At 45.4% G+C, this 21241-nt stretch overlaps 4 protein-coding genes across 4 annotated transcripts; 2 read left to right on the top strand and 2 right to left on the bottom strand.

Annotated features, from left to right (window-relative positions):
• Window positions 1-3344: 3344 nt before the first annotated feature.
• Window positions 3345-5468, top strand: MAM_04408 (uncharacterized protein; the record flags this gene model as incomplete). Its single annotated transcript, XM_040823206.1, has 1 exon — window positions 3345-5468. One exon carries the CDS (start codon window positions 3345-3347, stop codon window positions 5466-5468), a length of 2124 nt encoding a protein of 707 aa, XP_040679085.1.
• Window positions 5469-5817: 349 nt separating this feature from the next.
• MAM_04409 (Flavin monooxygenase-like protein) lies at window positions 5818-7666 on the bottom strand (the record flags this gene model as incomplete). Its single annotated transcript, XM_040823207.1, has 3 exons — window positions 5818-6115; window positions 6189-7312; window positions 7379-7666. The coding sequence occupies 3 exons, from the start codon at window positions 7664-7666 to the stop codon at window positions 5818-5820; spliced, it is 1710 nt and encodes a 569-aa protein (XP_040679086.1).
• A 752-nt stretch (window positions 7667-8418) lies between these two features.
• On the bottom strand, window positions 8419-9622 carry MAM_04410 (alcohol dehydrogenase; the record flags this gene model as incomplete). The annotated part of the gene is made up of 3 exons (XM_040823208.1): window positions 8419-9351; window positions 9422-9547; window positions 9611-9622. 3 exons carry the CDS (start codon window positions 9620-9622, stop codon window positions 8419-8421), a joined length of 1071 nt encoding a protein of 356 aa, XP_040679087.1.
• A 539-nt stretch (window positions 9623-10161) lies between these two features.
• MAM_04411 (MFS transporter) lies at window positions 10162-11982 on the top strand (the record flags this gene model as incomplete). The annotated part of the gene is made up of 5 exons (XM_040823209.1): window positions 10162-10191; window positions 10250-10629; window positions 10680-10802; window positions 10871-10997; window positions 11065-11982. The coding sequence occupies 5 exons, from the start codon at window positions 10162-10164 to the stop codon at window positions 11980-11982; spliced, it is 1578 nt and encodes a 525-aa protein (XP_040679088.1).
• Between the last annotated feature and the right edge of the window lie 9259 nt (window positions 11983-21241).

A 21241-nucleotide genomic window follows, 5' to 3' on the forward strand; every position in this document is an offset into this window, starting at 1 on the left:
CGAGGGTCAAAGCCATGACAGAAGTTGCACGGAGGACGGGTCACAGCGGAAAAATAATAACCTGTGTCAACGCACGGAAAAGGGGCGAAAGCGAGAGGTGAGCGTCGAGAACACTCACGCTTCGCCGCACTGGCATTGCGTCATGTCTCGTTTGCAACGATGTCGCCTTGGTGGAAACTCTGCTGTTGCTTGGGCGTCAGTCTGTGTCGAGCGCAGCGGACGCGTCAAGATGTCTGCCAGCACATGTGCAACTGGAGACTTTGTAAATGTCGCAAATGTCCGTTGCGGCTGTCATGAGTTTTCTCACCGTCATTGCAGTTCAACCGTCGTCTCCGAGCGTCGGCACGCAGTTTCGACCTGAGAACAGTGAGCCCGGATCCAACTCGGGGTTGCGAACTGACGTTGCGGCAGACTAGAAAGAAAGAACACACGAGAGGTAAACTGCCATTTGTCGTCATCGCTTCATTGACCAGTTCTGCTCTCGGGCAAGACTTGGACAAATTAACAAGACAAAACCAACTGCCGCTGACGAAATAAGAGCACCCGGGCTTCGATGGGTGCCTGGCCTCGTACCCAAAGGGAGCGTTATTCACACGCCAGGTCCACGATTGCCCCTGACGCTATGTATCGGTTCCGTCGACTCCATCTTGCTCGTGCCTTTATCTACGGAGATGACGGCGGAGACCTCGTCTTGTCCCCCACTTGGGTCGAACTTACACACAGCCATGGCTGCTGCAAAGGCGGTTGGGAGAGCAAGGATGGCCCGGCTAATAAATGACCCCATTGCCACGGGGATGCTTCGACTTGACACAAAATCCGGTGGTCCAATTACCGTTTTGCTGTGTCATGACGCTTTGCACGACAGCAGCCCGACTGCATCAGGTTTCGGCCTGGATTCTCTCCCACATTCCACCATCCACCCGCAAGCATGGGAGGGAACTGCTCGCTGCTTCCAGGGAGTCTCGTAGCTTTTTGCTCGGTTGACTGCCGCTGTACACGTGCAAGCTAGCTCATGTCCTGCTTCTGCGCCCAAGTTCTGGCTCACCTGACACGCCTGCCTGCGGCATCTGTGGTGCCAGTCTGACAAATACGTATTCCAGTCCGCTCTTGCCTGCTCCTTCGATGGATGACAGGGCTTCTTATAGGGCGAGTCTTGATGACTGGACGTGTTTCAAGAGGAGTGAAACCGGCCAAGCGGTTGCGCTGGCGGTGAATTCAGGCCGCTTTGTGTCGAAGCATGGATGAGCTCCAGGAAACCAGGTAATTTCAGTCAATAAATGTGCTTAGCTTGAGCTGGAGTCCGGGGAATTGTCCATGGCAGAACTTTGGGCGCTTTTACGGCGCAGGATTCACCTTGTTCACTCGAGCTCCCATTCGCCTTGCTTATTTAGGTGAACACCGCTTATACGGCATCTCAGGTGTCGTCTTGGGCTCTACGCTGCTCGGTTTCGCTGTTCGTTTGAGCATGACCTCTCTTCAGTGTTGGCCTTTGCCCGGGTGGGCTCATACATGCAGCCCATCCTGCATCCAATGGGCCAGAACAGTAATATAAGTGAAACAGGCCCCTGCGTTACCAAGGGCTCTACTTGTATGGCTTGGAAGAGTTTGGCTGATGGAGCGGGTGTGAATTTTGCTGAGAGGCGAGATTGACCTGGCTGGGATGTATAAAAAGGTTATTTTTGCTGGCATGTGTAATCGGAAAATTCCACAGCCACGATGTACGGTTACCTTTATTTTCTTGGCTCGTCTTAGCGGCTAATCTGCTGCGACCAAGTCCGACGTCTAGTAATGAGTTCTCACGGGCACAGCGCCCCGATAATCTAGAACCTGGACTGTATATTTCTCCTCCCGTTGCACACCCACGTGGGTCAGTTCATATTGAGTGACAGCGTTCTCGCCTGGCGACGCTTCCAGACCTCGAGAGATCCCTTCTCTGGGGCTTCCAGCAGTGGAGACATGACCTGGCTTCGTTCACGTAGTTGCGGTGTCTGTAGAACTGCAATCCAAGAGTAACAGCCCCAAGGGATCTGACTGGAGATGAAACACGAAAAGCCGGACACGTCGGGAATGTTCCGCCGCCGACGAGACCAAGACAAACACCCGTATCACATCGGCCTTTGATGTTGTAGCAGCTGAGGTTTACGACGGGCAGTGTCTCATTCGGGCCACGTCAATGCGGCTGTGAAGCTTGGATCACGGTTGCTATTATCGGCAAGCCACTCAGATTCATCATGGCTTTTTTTTAATCCGAATGGGATCGTCAGCTGGTGCTGGCCAATTGGGTCACTATCAAGGCCGCTTTATCAAATTTGCCTCGACTAGAATCCTGGAGGAGGCAGGCTTCAGTTTTCCAATTTGCTTCGTCTGTCTTCACATGTCTACGCACGGATTAGATGGAAAAAGGAGGTCATTAAACTGGAAAAAAGTAGTCCAATCTATTTTAATGTGGCATGGTGTGTAATCAAAACGTTGCCAACCCAACCCCCTGCTGACTGACAGCTGGTGTTGATGTCTGTCTACTTTCTCGCCTGAGCGTTGGCGTCGTATCTTGCCAACTGTGCTCATGCAGCCACGTGCGGCATTGCTTGAGAGATCTCGGAACGAAGCACGTGGTCAGCTTGTTTCAGTAAGCATCACGCGTCATCCATGTGGCTCTTGAAACCCAGTTCGTCTTTGACGGTGCGTGGTACGTCCCCGTGTTCGGTCGTCCAGAATCTAAGCCAGGTCCGGTCCGATTCGACCCCAAGACGTGGTGGAATCAAGCATCGTGCCGGACTCCCTGGCTCACGAGTTCCTACTGTAGGTAGATGCGAGTGCCAGGGAATCCGCATCGAAATAGGGTTTCGACCCTTGCGACAGTCCCGGTGCATCTCGTCGAAGAACTGGGAACAGGTGGACCGTTCGACGCCACCGATGCGACGTTATTCACAAACCATGCGTGACGACTGGGTGGATGTGCTCCCGGTCTCGAGACTGGTGGCAAGACGCCTCACATCGAGGTCCAACTCTCGTGCTGGCGCGTGCCAAGGCGCAGATTCGCGGGGTACGACTTGTTGAGAGCATGTAACTACATTGTTATAAGTTATAACTGAGACATGATGCGGGGGCGAGGCCATCATTCAGGAACAGGGATCGTTTCTTGCAAACTCAATACGCATGGGGCTCACAACGACCGAGCATTGTCCTGACTCGCCGTCCGTGTTGACGGCTCGGGCACCGAGGCTGCTGTGCGATGCGGTTGAGAGATCACGGCTGTCCTTTAGATGGTAGCATGGTTATTCCGTTTCTCTCTTTTCAATGTAGAGACGCCCCCGAGACGAGAACCGGTCGATTCAACGAGTCCAATGCCGACTCGAAAGGTCAAGGATAGCGAACGCCGCCGCTGCGTGCAAGCATGCGGCAACTGCAAACGTCGAAAGGAGCGATGCGATGGCCGCCAGCCTTGCCAGCGATGCGTCAAGAGACGAGTCCACTCCGAGTGTCGCTTCGGTCTTCAGCTGCCCGCTGTTGAATCATCGCGTTTCCCGCCGAGCCCCGAAACGAGCTCTCTCGGCGGATTTCCGTTGACGCCCCAAGATACGCCGCAGGGCAACGACGACATGGCGTCCCTCCCGGACCAGGAGCATCTCGCCTCGTTTGTGTCGAAAAACGTCGTCAGGAGCAGTGGGAATGACAGCGTGAGGGTCGTGTTGCCGGCTGGGGACGTTACCAATCACGGGTTTCTGACTGACATCCGCCATGTCGTCCGCACGCACTTGGGAAAACATGTCTTCAGTCACGATGACCCCAGGCTCATGGCACTGCAGGCGCCGCCAGATAGAAGGGACAGACCGCTAGACCACGTCACGAACCTGAGTCTTGCAAAGCCGGACATGGACGACATCCAGTACATCCTCCCCTGGTACGAACGCGCGACAAGCTTCGTCTGCCACATCTTCGACTGCGAAGCTGTTCGAGCAGGCATCCAAGACTGGGCCAGTCAGCCGGAATCACAGTCCGCCGCGATGAGCGCAACCTACTCGCTGATCCTGGCCGTTGGAGCTCAAGCTTGCCGGCATCGCCGGGACGACTGTGCTCGGAGACACTTCATCAACGGCCAATACATCACATTGGTCGCGCTCATGAACAGACCGGACATGTCCACTGTCAAGTGTTTACTTCTCATCACAGTATACCTGGTCGCCGAATCTTGCGGTGACGCTGCGGCGATGCATTTTGGGGCGGCTGTTCGAATCGCCCAGGCCCTCGGCCTGCATAGGCAAGATGCCTGTTGGGTCGAATCTGACTCGGCTGATTTCCTGACTCGCAAACGATTGTGGAATAGTATCCGAATCCTAGACGTTCAGTTGAGGGCCACCTTTGGCCGAGTAGCAACGGCCCTAAAGACCAGCGGCACCGGCGGTGCCTGGGGACTCTCGGCGTCGGACGACCTGTGTTCGATATTCGACAAGACTCTGAGTCGTGTCTATGACAAGAAAGACGTTACAATTGAACATGTAAGCACCCTCAGCGAACTACATCGAGACTGGGCATCCCGATACCAAGGAGGACTGAAGGCGGAGGGCACATACGCCAACGCCGTCACCGTCGACACGGGGAGACCTGTCCCGGACTATAGTCTCGTGCATCTCGAGACAATGCATCACTGGTCCGTGATGTTGTCGTTGCGGCCGTGCTTGCTCGACCACGTCGCGACAGCACTTTCACAGGAGCCTTGCAAGGAGCCATTTGCCGGCGGCAGCCCGGCGCTAGACAAGAACGTTGATCTGGTTCGAGCTTGTGTCAGCTCGGCGTTTTGCGTCGTCCAACTGCTCGAGCCCCTTGCAGGCGGCGTCGATGCGCCGAGACGCCTCCCGCTCATGGCCAATGCCGCCGTGACGGCGTCCCTGGTGTTGTCTCTGGCGCTTTTTGGTGCCACGGACGACGCCGTGTCGGTCGCGCGAGCCTTGGGTGGTTGTCGAAAAGTCATCAAGGCGTTTGGCTGTCATGACGTGGAAACATGGCTTGACACCATCGACAATATGCAAAGCGTGTACAAGGCATCTTCCGAGGCTCGACGACGTCGTAGGATGGAGCTCGACAGTCGGCTGATCAACCATCTTTATGGCTACCTCGACGGCAAGGATGCCGATACGTCTCGTCTCCAGAATACTCAAGACCCTGCGATGTGGAACTGTCGTCGGGAATCACGAGCGTCAATGACGCCTTGCACGACATGGCTCGACGATGCAGAAAACAAGACTGGCCTTGGTCACGGGTGGTCCAGCACCGCCGTCGTCGGCGGAGTCTTGTCTGCAGAGTATGCGTATGCTCCGGCGAGCTTCGACCTGGATCAAGACTTTGTGCTGCGGGATTTCTCATCAACCGCGTCATATCTGGGATTCGACGGCGATGCGTCCTTGTCGTGGGGCAAGAACAGGCGCCACGAGGATGTTGCTTTCGGTGCTGGGTCGCATGTTGTGATTTGATCGACTTTGCGCAAGCCCTGGGTTTCTGTATTTCCGAGCTGAGTCTTTGTGATGCGTGCTCCAGCGTCTGAATTCTTGTAGGGTTGCTTGATGAATAGATTTATCAGTCATGTCGGGATTCCAGCCCCCCGTTTCTGTAATTCATGCACTCATTGTCCAGGACGACGGTAACCTAACGATTCAAGCTGGGTGAAAATACGAATTCCTCACGGTGGACGGCGTACGGTCAACAAGCAGCCCGGGTGTCCCTCCGGCCCTGCCAGCAACAGACTTGCGAGACAAGATACGCATCGTTTCTCAAGCAGATTCCAACACACCAACTTCACAGACGTCTGCCTTTTCCTCACCCTCACTTGTCGACATAAAAGGCCAAATCTCCCCCGTCCCTCTCCAGCGAGGTCAGCCCGTTGCCCATGAACGCAAACCGATTCGCACCACGATACTCGAAATGGAAGTCTTCTGTGCGGAAGCTTTCAAGGAGCTCCTTGTAGTGCAGAATGCTCCCCGCATACATTGCAGTGATGATTCCGTCTCGGCGGTTGTTCTTGTACCATGACCGACAACCGCTCGCCCAGACTGTCCGCTTCAAGAACTCCTGAGTATACGCGTTGTACTCTTGGGTTGCGACAGAGTCAACCGTCACCGACCTGGGAGCGGGTTAATACGAGCGCTTGAGAGATGAGGGGAAGGGCGTCCGGGTCGAGAGGCGGGCGGACGTACTTGATGCCCTGCGTCGCCATCTTGCGGCACCACCTCAGGATATACTCGGCCGTCCATTCCATGACGGACAACAGACTCCCGTGGCCAACCGGCGCATTGGGCCCGTTGAAGACGAAGTAGTTGGGCATGTTGGGCGCACAGATACTCAAGTACGCCGTCGGCTCCTCCTCCCACTGGTCCGCCAGACGGACGCCCTTCTTCCCGACGACGTCCCAGGACGGCACGAAGCCGACGTCGAAGCCGGTCGCGCACACGATGGCGTCGAGCTCCTGAAAGCCGCCGCCCTCGGTGTGGACGCCCGTCTCCGTGACGCCGGATATCGCCGCAAACTCGAGAGCCACGTTGGGCCGCTGCAGAGCTTCCAGGTAGCCCTCTCCCGGCGTGAGTCGTCTGCACCCTGCTTTCCAGGTCGGTATCAGCTTCTCGCACAGCTCGGGGTCGTCGTTGAGCCGCCGCCTCATGCTCGCCTCGAAGGCCCTGCCCGACGCCGCCTCCTGAGGGGTCCCGAGCAGGTTCGCGTAAAACGCCTGGTTGAAGCCGTGTTCCATCGTCTTCCGCAGCCGCAGCAGCTCTTGGGGGTCTCGGCGGAACCGCGCCCTGTCCTCGTCCGAGTAGGAGAAGCGCCCTGCCTCGGGCGCCATGGCCGCCAGGAACGGGCTGGATATCCAGGTCGGCGATCTGATGTAGTGGACGATCTTGCCGGCGCCGGGCTGCATCCGCGGCAGGATCTGGATCCCGGACGAGCCGTTGCCGATGATGCCGACTCGCTTTCCCGTCCAGTCAAACGAGGCGTCCCACGAGGCGCTGTGAAGAAGCGTGCCTCGGAACGAATGCAAGCCCTGTATGGCGGGCCATTTCCACTTGTTCAGCAGGCCAGAGCCGTTGATGAGCACGTCGGCCTCGTCTTCGATTGTCTGGTCGCCCTTGCGAACCCGCAGCCGCCATTTGCCCGCCTCGTCGTCCCACGTGCTAGACGTGACGGTGCAGTTGAACTGTACCTTTTCGTCGAGGTGGTACTTCTCCGTCGTTCTCTTGATGTATTGCCATATTTCCGCGCCGCCTGCGTAGAACGAGCTCCAGTCGGGGTTTGGCTCAAAGGAGAAGGTGTAGATGTGAGCAGGGACCTTGGCCCAATGTTAACATCTGGATTCTCAGAATGGACCGGTTGCCGTCCAAGACGTCTCACTTACGTCGCAGGCCACGCCGGGGTATCGGTTCTCCAACCAAGTCCCGCCCACGTCGCCGTTCTTCTCGTAGATTGTCAAGTCAACAAAGCTGTCCGACCGAGCTTCGTACTTGTACTTGTACGCAATCATCAATCCGCTATACCCAGCACCGACACACACGACTCGGAGCCGCCTGGGTGTAAATGCCGGTTCGTCCCTGATGGAGATGCCTCGAGCAGCCGGCGACGTCCTCCTGGCGGAGGCATCGCCACCGGGGAGGTGCCGAGCGTCATTGGTCGGAGGAGAAGGCATCTGCTGTTCGATCAAGAACCAGGCTCATTCACGAGGCCGATTTCACGCGGCTCTGGAACGAGCAGACTTCAGACGTTGGTGGTGAGTCGGTGGCGTGCGGGCTGAGAAGGGGGCATTCCGTCCCGCTAGCATCGGGGCGATTCCTCGTCACACTCGGCTGGGAAGCAAACGTCAGTGGAGAGAGAGGGATTCGCAGGCACGAGTCCATGGGGAGCCTTGATCCTGCGTAATTGGCCGGCGCGGTAACCATCCGGGGGCACTTATCGGCGTCACGGGCTCACAGCCAGGTGGCATCGGATGCAACAAGGCCAGCGGAATCCGACCTCGCGGCAGAAGTGGGATGGGATTCTTGACGGTTTCATCGGTCACACCCTGTTCCGATCTGTCCCCATGGCCGCGCGATTGGTTAGCTAGCCCGTCGGCATCTCACAAGCCATCGCCGGGCGAGGCGGAGAAGGGGGGAGGTTGCCGCAGACTAGCCGTTGCCCTTGTGGTGGTTGGGGTAGTCTGGTGCGTCTAGGATTCGTGCGACGATCCCCCATGAGCTTACAATTGCGGCGGCTTCTGGTGGACGAATTGAATTGCGCAGTCGCAGGTTCATCGCCGTTGGCTTGGCTTGGCTTCCGGTCCTCGAGTCGTGTCCCGGCATCGGGGGCCGCCCTTGGGCGTATTGTTGGAAACTTGACAATGACATTTCATGGCATGCGACGACAAACTTGTTCGGAAGAATGGTGTTTTGCGGGCACAAATGTCTAGTCCCCCGTGACTTGAATCAGATTCTTGACGCCCCTGCCCTGCCGCGTCTCTTCCCACGCCTCGGCAGCCTTGTGGAACGGAAAGACGCTGCTGATGAACGACTTGACGGAGAACTTCTGTGCCTCCAGCAAGCGGATGGCAAGATCAAAGTCGCCGGGCCCGTACCGGAACGAGCTCTGGAAATTGACTTCCTTTTCGCACATCAGCGTGAGCGGCAGCACTTGTTCCGACTTGCCAATGCCTATCTGCACAAAGGTGCCGCCTGCTGCCAGAGCGTGAAGTCCTGTTTGAATAGCTGGTTCGGAGCCTGTGCATTCAAAGACAATGTCCACGCCGTCCCTCTGCCCCGTCCGCTTCTTGAACCTTGCCGCGTTCTCCCCGGGCGTGAGCGCCGCGTCAGGGACAAACGTCCAACACTCTATAAAGGTCTTGGCAAAGTCAAGCTTGGCTTGATTAATGTCCGAGATGAAGATTGGTCCCGCTCCAAACGCGAGAGCAGTTGCCGCCGTGAGAAGACCAACGGTTCCCGATCCCTGCACGAGAATGCTGCGTCCGGGTTCCAGGGGCGAGAGACGGGCTCCATGCACCGCCACGCTCAAGGGCTCAACCAGGACCGCTTCTTGAAGGGTCAGAAGGCTGGGGATCTTGAAGACGTACTGCTCCGCCACCCGGTAGAGACACGAGAGCGTCCCGTCCTGGGGAGGGTCGGCGGCAAACTTCATGTGCGGACACAGGTTGTATCGACCGCCGAGACACAACTTGCACTTGTGACATGGGAATCCGGGTTCCACGACGACGCGGTCGCCAGGTCGGACCCGGGTGACTGACGGGCCTACGGCATGGACGACCCCGGACGCCTCGTGGCCCATGACGAGCGGCTCGTCTTCAGACACGGTCCGTATCATGCCCCCGTGCGTCCAGAAGCGCACCTGGGTTTGCCCCGTCAGCACGTCCCGCGGGTGTCGGCTGTTGTAAGTCGTGGCGATGAGGCTCACTTACATCGGTTCCGCAGACGCCCACGTAGGCAATTCGAACCAAGACATGGTGCGCGTCGGCAATGACGGGCAGCGGGCGCTGCTCAAAGCGAACCTTGCCGGGCCCGTACAGGACGCACGACAGGTTCTGCTGCATCGGCATCAGCATCGGCGAGCCAACGAGCACGGGACAGGGTTCTCCGGATATACATACAGGGTGTGCCATGTTTTCGGTTCCGGAGCTGGAGGCGAGACGGGAGACTCCAAGTCTAGCTCGGCTCGTAGCGCCGCGTCCAAAGCACAGCAAGGGGGAGCGTCAACGGCTGAGTTTTAAACACACGGCGGCGGCGGCGGCGGCAGATGCAACGCCAAAGTCGGACAGCAAGTGGGATCGCAACCAACGCACGCGTTACGTTGGCCATTGCGCGTCCCGGGTCCGTCGTCTCCTTGCAAAGTCGGAACCTGACCAATCCTCCATCCGAAAGCAGTAACAAGCCCTGGCCCCCTGATCCGACGAGATGGACGATGGACGGATGCAACGCGGGGAGGCCAGTAGGGCGTCATGCCCAGTCTGGACAGGACAAGTCAACTCTCCTGGCTTGGCTCGGTCCGGGGCCGTCAGGGGGGGAGCGAGAGCAGATCGGCCGCGGTTCATAAAACCTACGAGCCCCGGCTTCTTCGTGGCTGGGGATGCGACTGCGTCCCGTCTGGCGCCGTCTATCACGCCGTCCTGTTGGCTCATCCGCCGGTGGCAATACTTGCACCATGAAGAAAGACGTACAACGCCACGATCAGGTTTGTCGAGCCGCTCCGTTATCCGCTGATGTGGCTGCAATTCCTGACCTTGGTCCAGGAGGAACTCCAGCAACGGGCCCGGGATGTGCTGCACATCGAGATTCTCCCCGGCACGGAGATTATGACGGACGCGCCGAGGAGGGACGGCGACGAGGACCTGTCTGCCAGCCATGCCGTCTTGGTCCCTCAGCCATCCGATTCCGCCCACGACCCTCTCAGTTGGTCTCCTTTCTGGAAAGCCTCGGCCATCGTTGCGTCCTCGTCCGTGACCTTTACGCAGGGCTTTGCTTCCCTGGCGCTTGCACCCATGTTTCCGTTCCTCATGGACGACTTCAACCGATCGTTGGCGGATGTGATCAAGTTCACCGGCGTCATCATCTTGATCCTGGGGTTCAGCAACTTTGTCTGGCAAGTCGCGCGCTCAGCCCACTCGACGGGGTTTCGGCGTCGTTCGTGTCAACTAACTAATATAATTGTCGTGTCTCCAGGGTTCCCTTGGCAACGTCCAAGGGCCGGAGAGTCGTCCTGATCGCGTCCCAGGTTCTCTGCTTGGCCTCGTACATTTGGCGAGCAAAGGCGACGAGCTACACTTCGTTCATGGGCTCGATAATGTAAACTGCCGGCCCAGCCGTCCGTCCACATGACGTTCCCTCTCACCTGCTGACCTGACCGGCTTTAGCCTCAACGGTGTCGGTGCTGGCCCGGCCGAGACCCTTCAGCCGACTGTCATTGCAGACTTGTTCTTCCTCGACGACCGTGGCAAGTGGAATACGCTCTACTGGGTCATATACATGGGCTCACTCATGGTGAGGCACGGCAGCTTTGCCATCCACGCTCAGGACGACTGACTGACTGCTTACGCCGCGCCATCAGATTGCACCCGTCATCTCCGGCACCATGGCCGAACACAGCGGCTGGCCCAGTTTCTTCTGGCTGTGTGCCGGACTCACGAGCCTGTCGCTCCTCATCGTCCTGTTCGGCTTCCCCGAGACCATCTGGCACAGAGCCAGGGACGATGGCAGAGGCAGTGGAAATGGCGACTGGGCCGCCAAGTCCTCCGACCCGGCACTCCAAGACGTCGTTCACGACGCCCGCGAGCCCGGCCGGCCGCAAGAGTCCTGGATCGGAAGGGGCAGGCCGAATCGCGAGCAGTGGCAAATCTTCCAAACGACACCCTTGACCTGGAGGCTGGTCTGGCACGAGGTCTGGATGCCCTGGCGCATCTTCCTGTTTCCCATTGTCCTGTTCGCCTCGTTCGCCGTCAGCTGGAGCTGCAGCGGCCTGCTCATCATCAACCTGACCCAGTCGCAAGTGTTTTCGGCTCCTCCGTACAACTGGTCTGCGCAGTCGGTGGGATTCACGAGCCTGCCTCTCTTTGTCGGCGCCATCATCGGCCTCGTCACCGCAGGGCCCTTCAGCGACTGGGTTTGTGCCCGGGCGACTGCTCGCAATGGCGGCGTTCGCGAACCCGAGATGCGTCTACCGGCAATGATACCGTACATCGTACTCATGATGCTCGGCCACGTCGTCCCCGCCATAGGCTACCAGCAGAAGTGGCCCTGGCAGGCAATCGTCATCGTCGGATATACCTGCACTGGTATTCAGGTCGCGGGCCTTCCCAGCATCGCGAGCACATACGCCGTCGACAGCTACAAGCCCGTGGCCGGGGCGCTCTTCGTAGCAATCACCGTCAACAAGAACGTCTGGGGATACGGCATGGCCGAGTTTGTGACTGCGTGGAGCGAAGAGGCAGGGTATGTGCGGCATCTGAACCACGAACCCGACGTGTGAGGCGTGTGCCGGCTAACTGCGTCGTTGCCCCTGCAGATTTATCCCAGTCTTCATGACAAACATGGCCTTGACCTTGTTATTTTGTGCCCTGGCAGCCGTGTTCTACTTTTACGGCAAGCATTTCAGGAGATGGAGCAGCAACAGCAGTGTTCACAGAGACTGAGCCCATGGCAACGCCCATTATATTGCTACGTGCTTGGAGAGACTCCAACCATACGCATCTAGACCTCCGGTACACCGCTTTCTCCCCCCATGCAAGGGCGCCTCTGTTCCCAGAGGCTCATGCTTCCGATTCCGCGCGAGCTCTTCACGAGGATCTGCCTCGTCGGACGAACAGAGAGGCGACCGGACAGGTGGTCTGATGCCTCGGAGCGGGTGTGGTTTGGTTCTGGTCCTTGTTTGCTGCTCCGACAGGAGGCTATTTTCTCCACATGACATTTATGACTGATTGAGCTCCGCGACTTTTCGCGGTCCATGAGAAGTATTTTCGCTTGTATTTTTGCCGCAATCAACATGACGCCGTCGACATGGCTACTAGGCTGCCTTGGCCTGGTCACTAGAACGGCAACGTGTACAGACGTGATAAACTATAGCTTAGAAGTAGGGAAAGGGCCAGGGTCAGGTTATGCATGCCTTCATCAGGGCTACAGGTCCGGCTGGTTGGCCCCGAGACGTGAGGCAACTAGACTAGATTAACAAGATTAGCATTAGAGCTAGAACACAAGGCTGCTATTAGCTAAAGCGCGTCGAAAGTAATGGACATGGAGCTTCCAAACCAGACATTGGATTCAGCATAGCAGGGTAGCCTACCCACGAATCTGTGCAATTAAAGTGAAAGAGCCTTGTCTTGTGGGCTCTGTAATGCTAGTTAGTAAGCATTATATTGTATTAATACTTGTTCTCTCTAGGTTTTTATAATTAAGTCTACTCTATAATAATGCTTTTTATTTCCTTAAATTATATAACTTATTCTACTTTTCCCTCTAATAATTTAGAGAGAAGAGAAACTAGTATTAACTTTAATACTAATTTTTCTTAACTATTACTACTTTTATTATTATTATTACTACTATTACTATTATTAACTTCTACTAGCTTTAAATTCTAATTAGCTATATCTTAATAATTAAGTCTAAGTAGCTTTAGTTTTTTTTATTAGAAAATAAATTACTTTAAGTTATTAATATAGACTTTTTATATTATTTCTTTTTCTATAGATTTAACTTTATATAATACTAATAATACTATCTTAATAACTTTTAAAAGGTTTTCTTAAGTTCTTTAGAATTTCTCTTTAAGCTTATTTTCTTTATTTAGCTTTTTTTAAATAATATCTTCTATATAAAATATTTAAGAAGCTTTTTATAGAATTTTATTATTTATAGCTTTTATTTTTTAAGTATAAACTTATTCTCTTCTTTTCTTCTAAGAATTAATTTATATTAAATTTATTTTTTATTTTAACTTCTTAATATACTTTATTTAGTTCTTAATAACTTTATCTTTTATATTTTTATATTATAAGTATAGTTTAAATCTTAATATTACTATTATTAAGCTAGTTTTAATAGTTAATATATATTTATTATTAAGGTTTACTACTACTATTAGAAGTATTTAATTCTATATATTTAATAAGTCTTTATTTCTTTTTAGTACTTATTTTATTAGTTAGTTTTTAATAAGTTATATATTATATTCTGCTAATTCTATAGTTAATAAGTAGGAAATTAAGCTAAATATAATTCTTATTTTATGCTTTTATATTATTACTTTAAAGTTTAAGTTCTTAAAATAAAATTTATTATTATAATAAATCTTCCTAGAACACAGCCGGCGAAGCCGGCGACACTTATGCACGCGCAGGAGGCGGGCGGATTCTGGCCGGCATAGAGCCGGAGCCGCCCTGGGGAGCGAAAACAGAAGCAGGCAGGGTTTTTCTTCCCATTAAAGGGTTTTCTAGGCCTAATATAAGAAGAAGATGTACTAGTTATATAGCTTTATAGCTATCTAGAGTATTTAATATATAATAAATCTTCTTTAGCTATTTTATAATTAAACTTTAATATTTATTTTAAGTTTTTATAACTATATTTCTAGTTGCTTTATAATAAAATTAAGCTATAATAAACTAAGTTATATAGTTAATAATTACTAGTATATAAGTATTTTTATTTTAAGCTACTAAAGTAATTAGTTCTAAATAATTTATAGCTACTAAAGCTTATAGTTCTAAGATAGTAATTATTTTTAAATTTACTCTTAGTAGATATCTCTCTATTTATTAATATACTAAATATAATAAATAATATACTTTTATATTTTTTATTTAGTTTAGCTAGAAGAATTTACTTTATAGTTTCTATATAGTAATTTCTAGTTTAAAATAGCTAGATATATTATAAACTTTCTATATTCTTAATAGTATATTCTTTATTAAGATATACTTTACTAGAGATTTATTTTATTCTAAAAAATAAAGTATTTAGCAGAAAACTCTATATTTTAGTAAATAGTATTTAATAAGTTTTCTTTCTTCTACTAGTATAGCTTAGTATTTATAAATTATAGCTATAAGTACTTCTCTATACTATTAGAATTTAAACTATTTCTTAAGCTTATCTACTAGTTTCTATATTATATCTTTATTTTATAAGCTTCTCTCTAGTAGTATTTATTTATTTATTAAATTTCCTTCTAGTAGTCTTTACTCTTTATTATCTCTAATAGTTATTAAAACTTATACTAAATATTTTATTATAGCTAAAGTAACTTTTACTTTTATTCTTTTTTTTACTAAGAGAAGTTTTAATTTTAAGTTATTTAGTATTCTTAATATTTTATCTATAATTTTTATAATTTTAGTAGTATTAATATAATAAATATACTTTATATTTAACTTCTATAAAATATTAATTTATTATACTATTTTTCTATATACTTCTATAAAGTTAGCTATAAAGTTAATAATACCTTTATAGTTAGTATATACTTTTAAGGCAAATAGTAATTTCTCTACTAGCTATTATATCTCTTTTAATTCTACTATAATTATATATATTTTCTTCTTAAGTATAGTATATTTCTTCTCTATATTAGTTAACTTATAAAATATTTATATAATAATTCTAACTCTTAAAAAGTTGGAATTTATAATTAATATACTAAGTTCTATATCTTTTAATTAAAATAAAACTTCTTTTATTTTTATATTAAAAGTAAAAAAAAAAAAAAAAAAAAAAATTTTTCAGCCTTTAGTCTATAGTACTACTGCGCTAGCTTAAGACTGCTTTTAAAATATAAACTAATAAAAGAACCTTCTTTCTTACACTTAATTGCCTCTACTTATAATACTATATAGCAGCTGCTCTAGAGGTAAGGCAGTAGAGAAAATACTAATAGTTATTAATAGTAGTAATAAGAGGCTTGCCTAGAGGTACTACTACTTAAATATAAAAAGAGAATAATTTAATAAATATGAACTAAGTAGTAATAAACTGCTTATAACTTAAAACTAACTTAATAATACTTAAAAAGAAGTATATAATAAACTTATAGGCTATATTTTAGAGAGCAATACTCTTAAGAGAGCCTAGGCAATACTCTAGGTATATACTAAGGTAGAGGTGCGCTAAGCTATAACTAAAGCTGTAATTAACTATAATAATACCTTTATAACTTAAAGATAGTTGCAGAAAGCTATAATAATAGCAGTAAAGAAAGCTATAAAGATAGCTAAAAGACTATAATTATAAGTAAGCATTATAGCTAGAGTATATTTAGCTTAAGCCTTAGCCCCCTCTCTTCTCTTTATCTTAATATAATAATATTATAAAGTGCTTATAAAGAGAGATACTATTATAAAAGTATATAAAGAGTAGGCTGCTGCTAATATAGTATTAGCTATAAACTAAGCTATTAGCTATAATACTACTATTACTATAAAGCGCCTGCTAAGTAGTAATACTATAGTAACTTTCTAAGGTAAAGCAAAATAATATTAAGAAGAAACTAGATAAGTCTAAGCTGCCTTTAGCTTAAATATAACTATATACTAATAAGTACTTAGTATAATTATTAAAGAGTTCTCTACTAAGTATATAAAGGTTAAAGGCCTTACTAAAGAGATAGTAAAGACAAATAAAGTAAGAGTTATATAAGCTACTTTATAGCAGCCTTAAAGTAATTCTACTATAAGAGCGCTCTTAATACTAAGTATAGAAGAACTAGAAAACGCTAATAAGTTATACTAAGAAGGCTTAGTCTTTTAAGCTAAGATATTTAACACTAAACTATATAATAAAGCTCTCTACCTAAGGTAGTACTTTAACTACTATAGTATTAAGCATATAGCTAAATATTATAAAGTAATACTAAGGTGCAGCTAGTATATAGCTAAGTGCTATATAGATAGAGAATAATTATATTTTATAATTATAAGTAATATTAGAGAAAAGTATGCTCTATATAATAAAGCATACTTAGCTTAGAATTAAGCCTGCTTTATTTTAAAGAAGCACTAGAATAAAGCTAAAGAGAGATACCTAGAATACTTAATAAAGTTTGCAGACTACTAATACCTAGACTACTACTACTAGTAGATTATAATTAACTCTAACTTAAAGTTAGGCAGAGAATAGCCTGCCTAGAAGAGAGGCTATTTACTAGAGAGTAGAAATAGCTAACTTTAAGTTAGGCAGAGAATAGCCTGCCTGGAAGAGAGGCTATCTACTAGAGAGTAGAAATAAAACTAAGAATATAATACCTTTAGCTTAACAACTAGCTAGTATTCTACTATATATAAGCTGCCTTCTATTGCTAAGAGATACTATAATGCTAAGAATTAATATTATTCTACTCTTCTAGAATACTTAACATACTATACTAAAATATTAATAGAAAGAATAACTTTATCTATATAGTGCTTTACTACTAGCTTAATATTAACTTAATAGTAATATAGAAATAAAAATAGATAAAATAGAGCTAGCCTTCTAGCCTAGAGCTTAGTAGCTATAGACTAGTATATTACTAAGGCAGAAATATAGTATATATCTATACTTAATATAAGCCTAGCTTATAGTTAGTTAAGAATAGTAGTAAAGACTAAGCTAATATAAGAATTAAGAGAATTAAAGTTATATTACTATACTTAGAGCTCTATAAAAGCAAGAGGTAACTATATTCTGCAGTTAATCTAGGTTAATATAGAGGCAGATAATAAGCCTCTAGTGCTTATAAAGTACTTATAGAAAAAGCTTAATAAGAAATTAGCTAAGGCAGAGGCTAAAGTATAGTTTTAAGGCAAGGCAGTAATATAGCTGCTTTATACTTAGGCTAACATTAATAAATATATAGACTAGATAGTATAATAACTCTAGGAGATAGTAGATAATGCTGCACTAAAGAGAGCGCTAAGGCCTTCTTACTAGGAATAGTAGTAGAGCTAGCGTATAATAGAGGCAGTATTAAACGCAAAAAGAGCAAAATAAGCATAGCACTATAGACAAATAATAGCTAACTAGAAATACTGCTTAGAGGCTAACTTAGTATAAAGCTAAATTACTGCTAAGAAATATAGAAGTACTTAGCGTAAGACTCTCTACTATATAAACATAAGAAATAATAAAATATAGCAGCTAGAAAGATAAGCCTACTTATATAGCTATATTCTACCTAAACTTATATAGCTTCTAGCTCTACTTTATAATAAAGAACTTAATACAGCTAACCTAGCTATATGCTTAGAGGAGAAGGCAGACATTCTTACTATAAAATTCTTTCTAAAGCTAACTGCTAATATTAGTAATATAGTAGACCTAGCCTTTTGCTAGCTTAATAGTATGCTTATACTAGTAGACTAATAGTTTATAAATACTAATATATATAAAGCTCTTATAAAGATAGCAAGCTAGAAAGCTCCTAGAGATAATAGAATACTAGCTAGCCTTCTAAAAGCCTATAAGGCCTTATAAATATTCTTACCTACCTACTAACTAGAGTAGCTAAATATACTTATTTTCTAGCTTAGTTCTAGACTACTAGAGTAATTATTCTTTATAAGCCTAGGAAAATACTTATAGACTTAAGGCAGGCTAGAGAGTAGCACTCTATATTGCTGCTTAATATTATAGGCAAGGTATTAAAGGCTATAATAGCAGCCTAAATTATAGCTATTGCTAAGGTAGAAGGTATACTACTAGATATATAGATAGGCAATAAAGCTAATAAGTTAATAGAAGTTATACTAAGAGTAGTTACTAAAGCAGTAAAGACAGCTTAGAGCTAGTATAGTATTACCTTACTACTATAGCTAGATATTAGTAAAGTATTTAATATAGTTAGCTACTTAAAGCTACTTACTATATTACTTAAAGTAAAAGTACTAAAATAACTTATAGCTTATATTTAAGTTATTATTAACTTAAAAATAAGCTAGCTTTACTTTAATAAGTAAATATTAGATAAATATTAAAATTATACTAGATTCTAGCTAGAGTACTATAAAGCTTGCCTCTATTGCCTATCCTCTTCCTTCTATATACTATACTACTATATGCCTAGCTCTAGGCAGTTAATATAACTATAGTAGTAAGCTTTACTAATAATATAAACATTCTAGCATTTAGAAGAAATATAAAGCAGACCTAGAGGCAGCTTAAGAGCGCTTAGAATATATATACAGCCTAGGCAAGAGAAGTAGAGGTTAAATTTAATTTAGTAAAAAGCAAGCTACTATACTTTAGCTAGACTAGAGAGCTATACTAAACCTAAATATAGCTAGGTGCTAATAAGATTATACTAAAGAAGAGCTATAAGTTCCTAAGCATTTAGATTAATAGAAAGCTAAAGTAGAACTATGATAAAGCCTAAATAGAGAAGAAATTAGCTATATAATAGCTTGCTCTTACTATACTCTTAGCCTTAGCTTAGAGCAGTATATACTCTAGTAGATAGGCTCTTTATATAGCAGTAGTTTAGAGCGTTATTGCCTATAGTATAGGCATATTTTATACGCCTATCTAGGTCTAAGGCAAGCCTAGAGGGGTTGCTAAACAACTTGCAGTAGAGTAATTATAGTACTTCTAGGCTGTTACTAAGGCGTATAAAGCTATACTAATTCTACACCTAGAGGCAGAGGCAGTAGGCTCTCTACTAGACCTCTATCTTAACTACTTAAAGTATAGATTTAAAGATTAATTAGAGAAGATAAATATAGTAAGTTAGATCTAAACTGCCTATAGTATAGTAGCAAGAGTTCTAAAGAAAAAGAAGAAGCTTTAGTAGAAACTAAATAAGAAAGACTAGCAGTAAATATAGGCCTAGAGCTTAGCTAGAGCTACTAAGGCTATAATATAGTAAGAATAGCAATAGCAATAAAATAACTAGCACTAAAACACTAGGCTAGCCTACTAATAGTATAGCTAGAAGGCAACTAAGAATATACCTCTACTAAGCATACTAAAATAGACAACCTAGCTGCACAAGAGCCTATATAAGCATAAAACTGCTATACTAATCTAGCTATAAATAGGTAAGATAGAGCTAAATAAGTTCCTCTACTATAAGTATATGCTAAGTATAGAGTTGCCTCTATATAAGTGTAGAACTAAGAAAGAAGATATATACTATATTATTCTATTATACTTACTCTATATAGATATAAAGCTACTAAATTAGCTGTAAAATAATAGAGAGGTTAGATAAGCTCTAGCCTACTTTAGGCTAGCTATAAAGCTAACTTAGTAGTTTATTAATATAGGCTAAATAACTTATTACTAACTAGCAGTAAAACTAGCTAAAGAGTAGAAAGTATAACTACCTAACTAGACGCTTAAAGTAGAATTATAGTAATGCTAGTAGAATGCTAGCTTATAAGTATAATAATAGAGAAGCTAAAAGTTATTAAGTTTATTACTATAGAAATAATAAAAAACAAGAAATACTAAGCCTATAGCATTATAGCTAGTAATACTACTAGAGGCAGCTTAATTTTAAGCTGCTCTCTATCTATCTACCTACTTTTCCCCCCCTAAAATTTTCCCTTCTTTATCTTAAAAAGAGTTACTTAAATTTTCTCTTCTTTATCTTAAGAAGAGTTGCAACCCCCCTAGCGCCTCTTTACGCTAAGTCTAGCTATAAGGCCCTTCTACTTTATTATAATAGTATAAGTACTTATAGTCTAGAGTGCAACCTTTATAACTAATAAATAGCTTTTATATTATTTTAAAATCTAGATAGCCTCTACTCTAGACTTAGCTATAGCAGCTACTAATATAGTAATCTCTTCTAGCTGCTCTAGAATCTCCTTATAATAGTCTATACTATTATTAAAACCTCTAGCTAGCGCTAAGCTAGCCTAGGCCTAACTCTTCCCCTTTTAATTATTAGCCTTCTCTAAGGCCTTCAGATTCTTAAAAAATTAAGAAGTAAACTAAGATAGCTAGTTTGTAATATTAAGCAAGAGATAAAGCAGACTACTTATTATAATATAAAATAGTATTATCTTAGCAACTGCTTATATAGAGACTAGCTTAAGCTTAGCTAGACAGCAGGTAAGGCTAGTATATTAGCAAGATTTAGTATATATTAAGAGCAAGAGGTTAAAAGAGAAAGAAAAAAGAGAAGGAAGTTAAAGAGAGTTTAGCTAGCTTTATATTTAATAAAAGCTTAAATTTAGTATAGCAGCTGCGCTAGCTATAGCTAGCTGTAAAGCTAAGAGGTAATTTATATATAAAATAAAAGTAAGGTAAATCTAACTATATAAGCTATTATAACTAAATACTAAATATTTATACTAAATATTTACGCTAGTAGCTATACAATAGCATAGAACTAGGCTGGCCTACCCCTAAGAGAGTAATAAACGTTATACTACACTAAGATAGTCTACGTCCCTAGAGAGCAGGGATAATTAGAGACTAATAGATAGAATAAGAAATTAAGCAGGCGCAGAATAGCTCTAGCGTAGAGCTAGAGTTAGGCTATAGCTAGCTGTAAAGCTAAGAGGTAATTTATATATAAAATAGAAGTAAGGTAAATCTAACTATATAAGCTATTGCAACTAAACACTAGATATTTACGCTAATAGTTATATAATAGCTTAGAACTAGACTAGCCTACTCCTAAGACAGCAATAAATAATATACTGCATAGAGATAAATTATATTCTTAGAGAGAGAGGACAATTAAAGGCCAGAGAATACAGCAGGAGAATAAACAGAAGTAGTATAGCTCTAGCATAGAGCTAGAGGCAGGC

Source organism: Metarhizium album, assembly GCF_000804445.1.
Source record: "Metarhizium album ARSEF 1941 chromosome Unknown scaffold_9, whole genome shotgun sequence".
NCBI classification, from domain to species: Eukaryota; Fungi; Ascomycota; class Sordariomycetes; order Hypocreales; family Clavicipitaceae; genus Metarhizium; species Metarhizium album.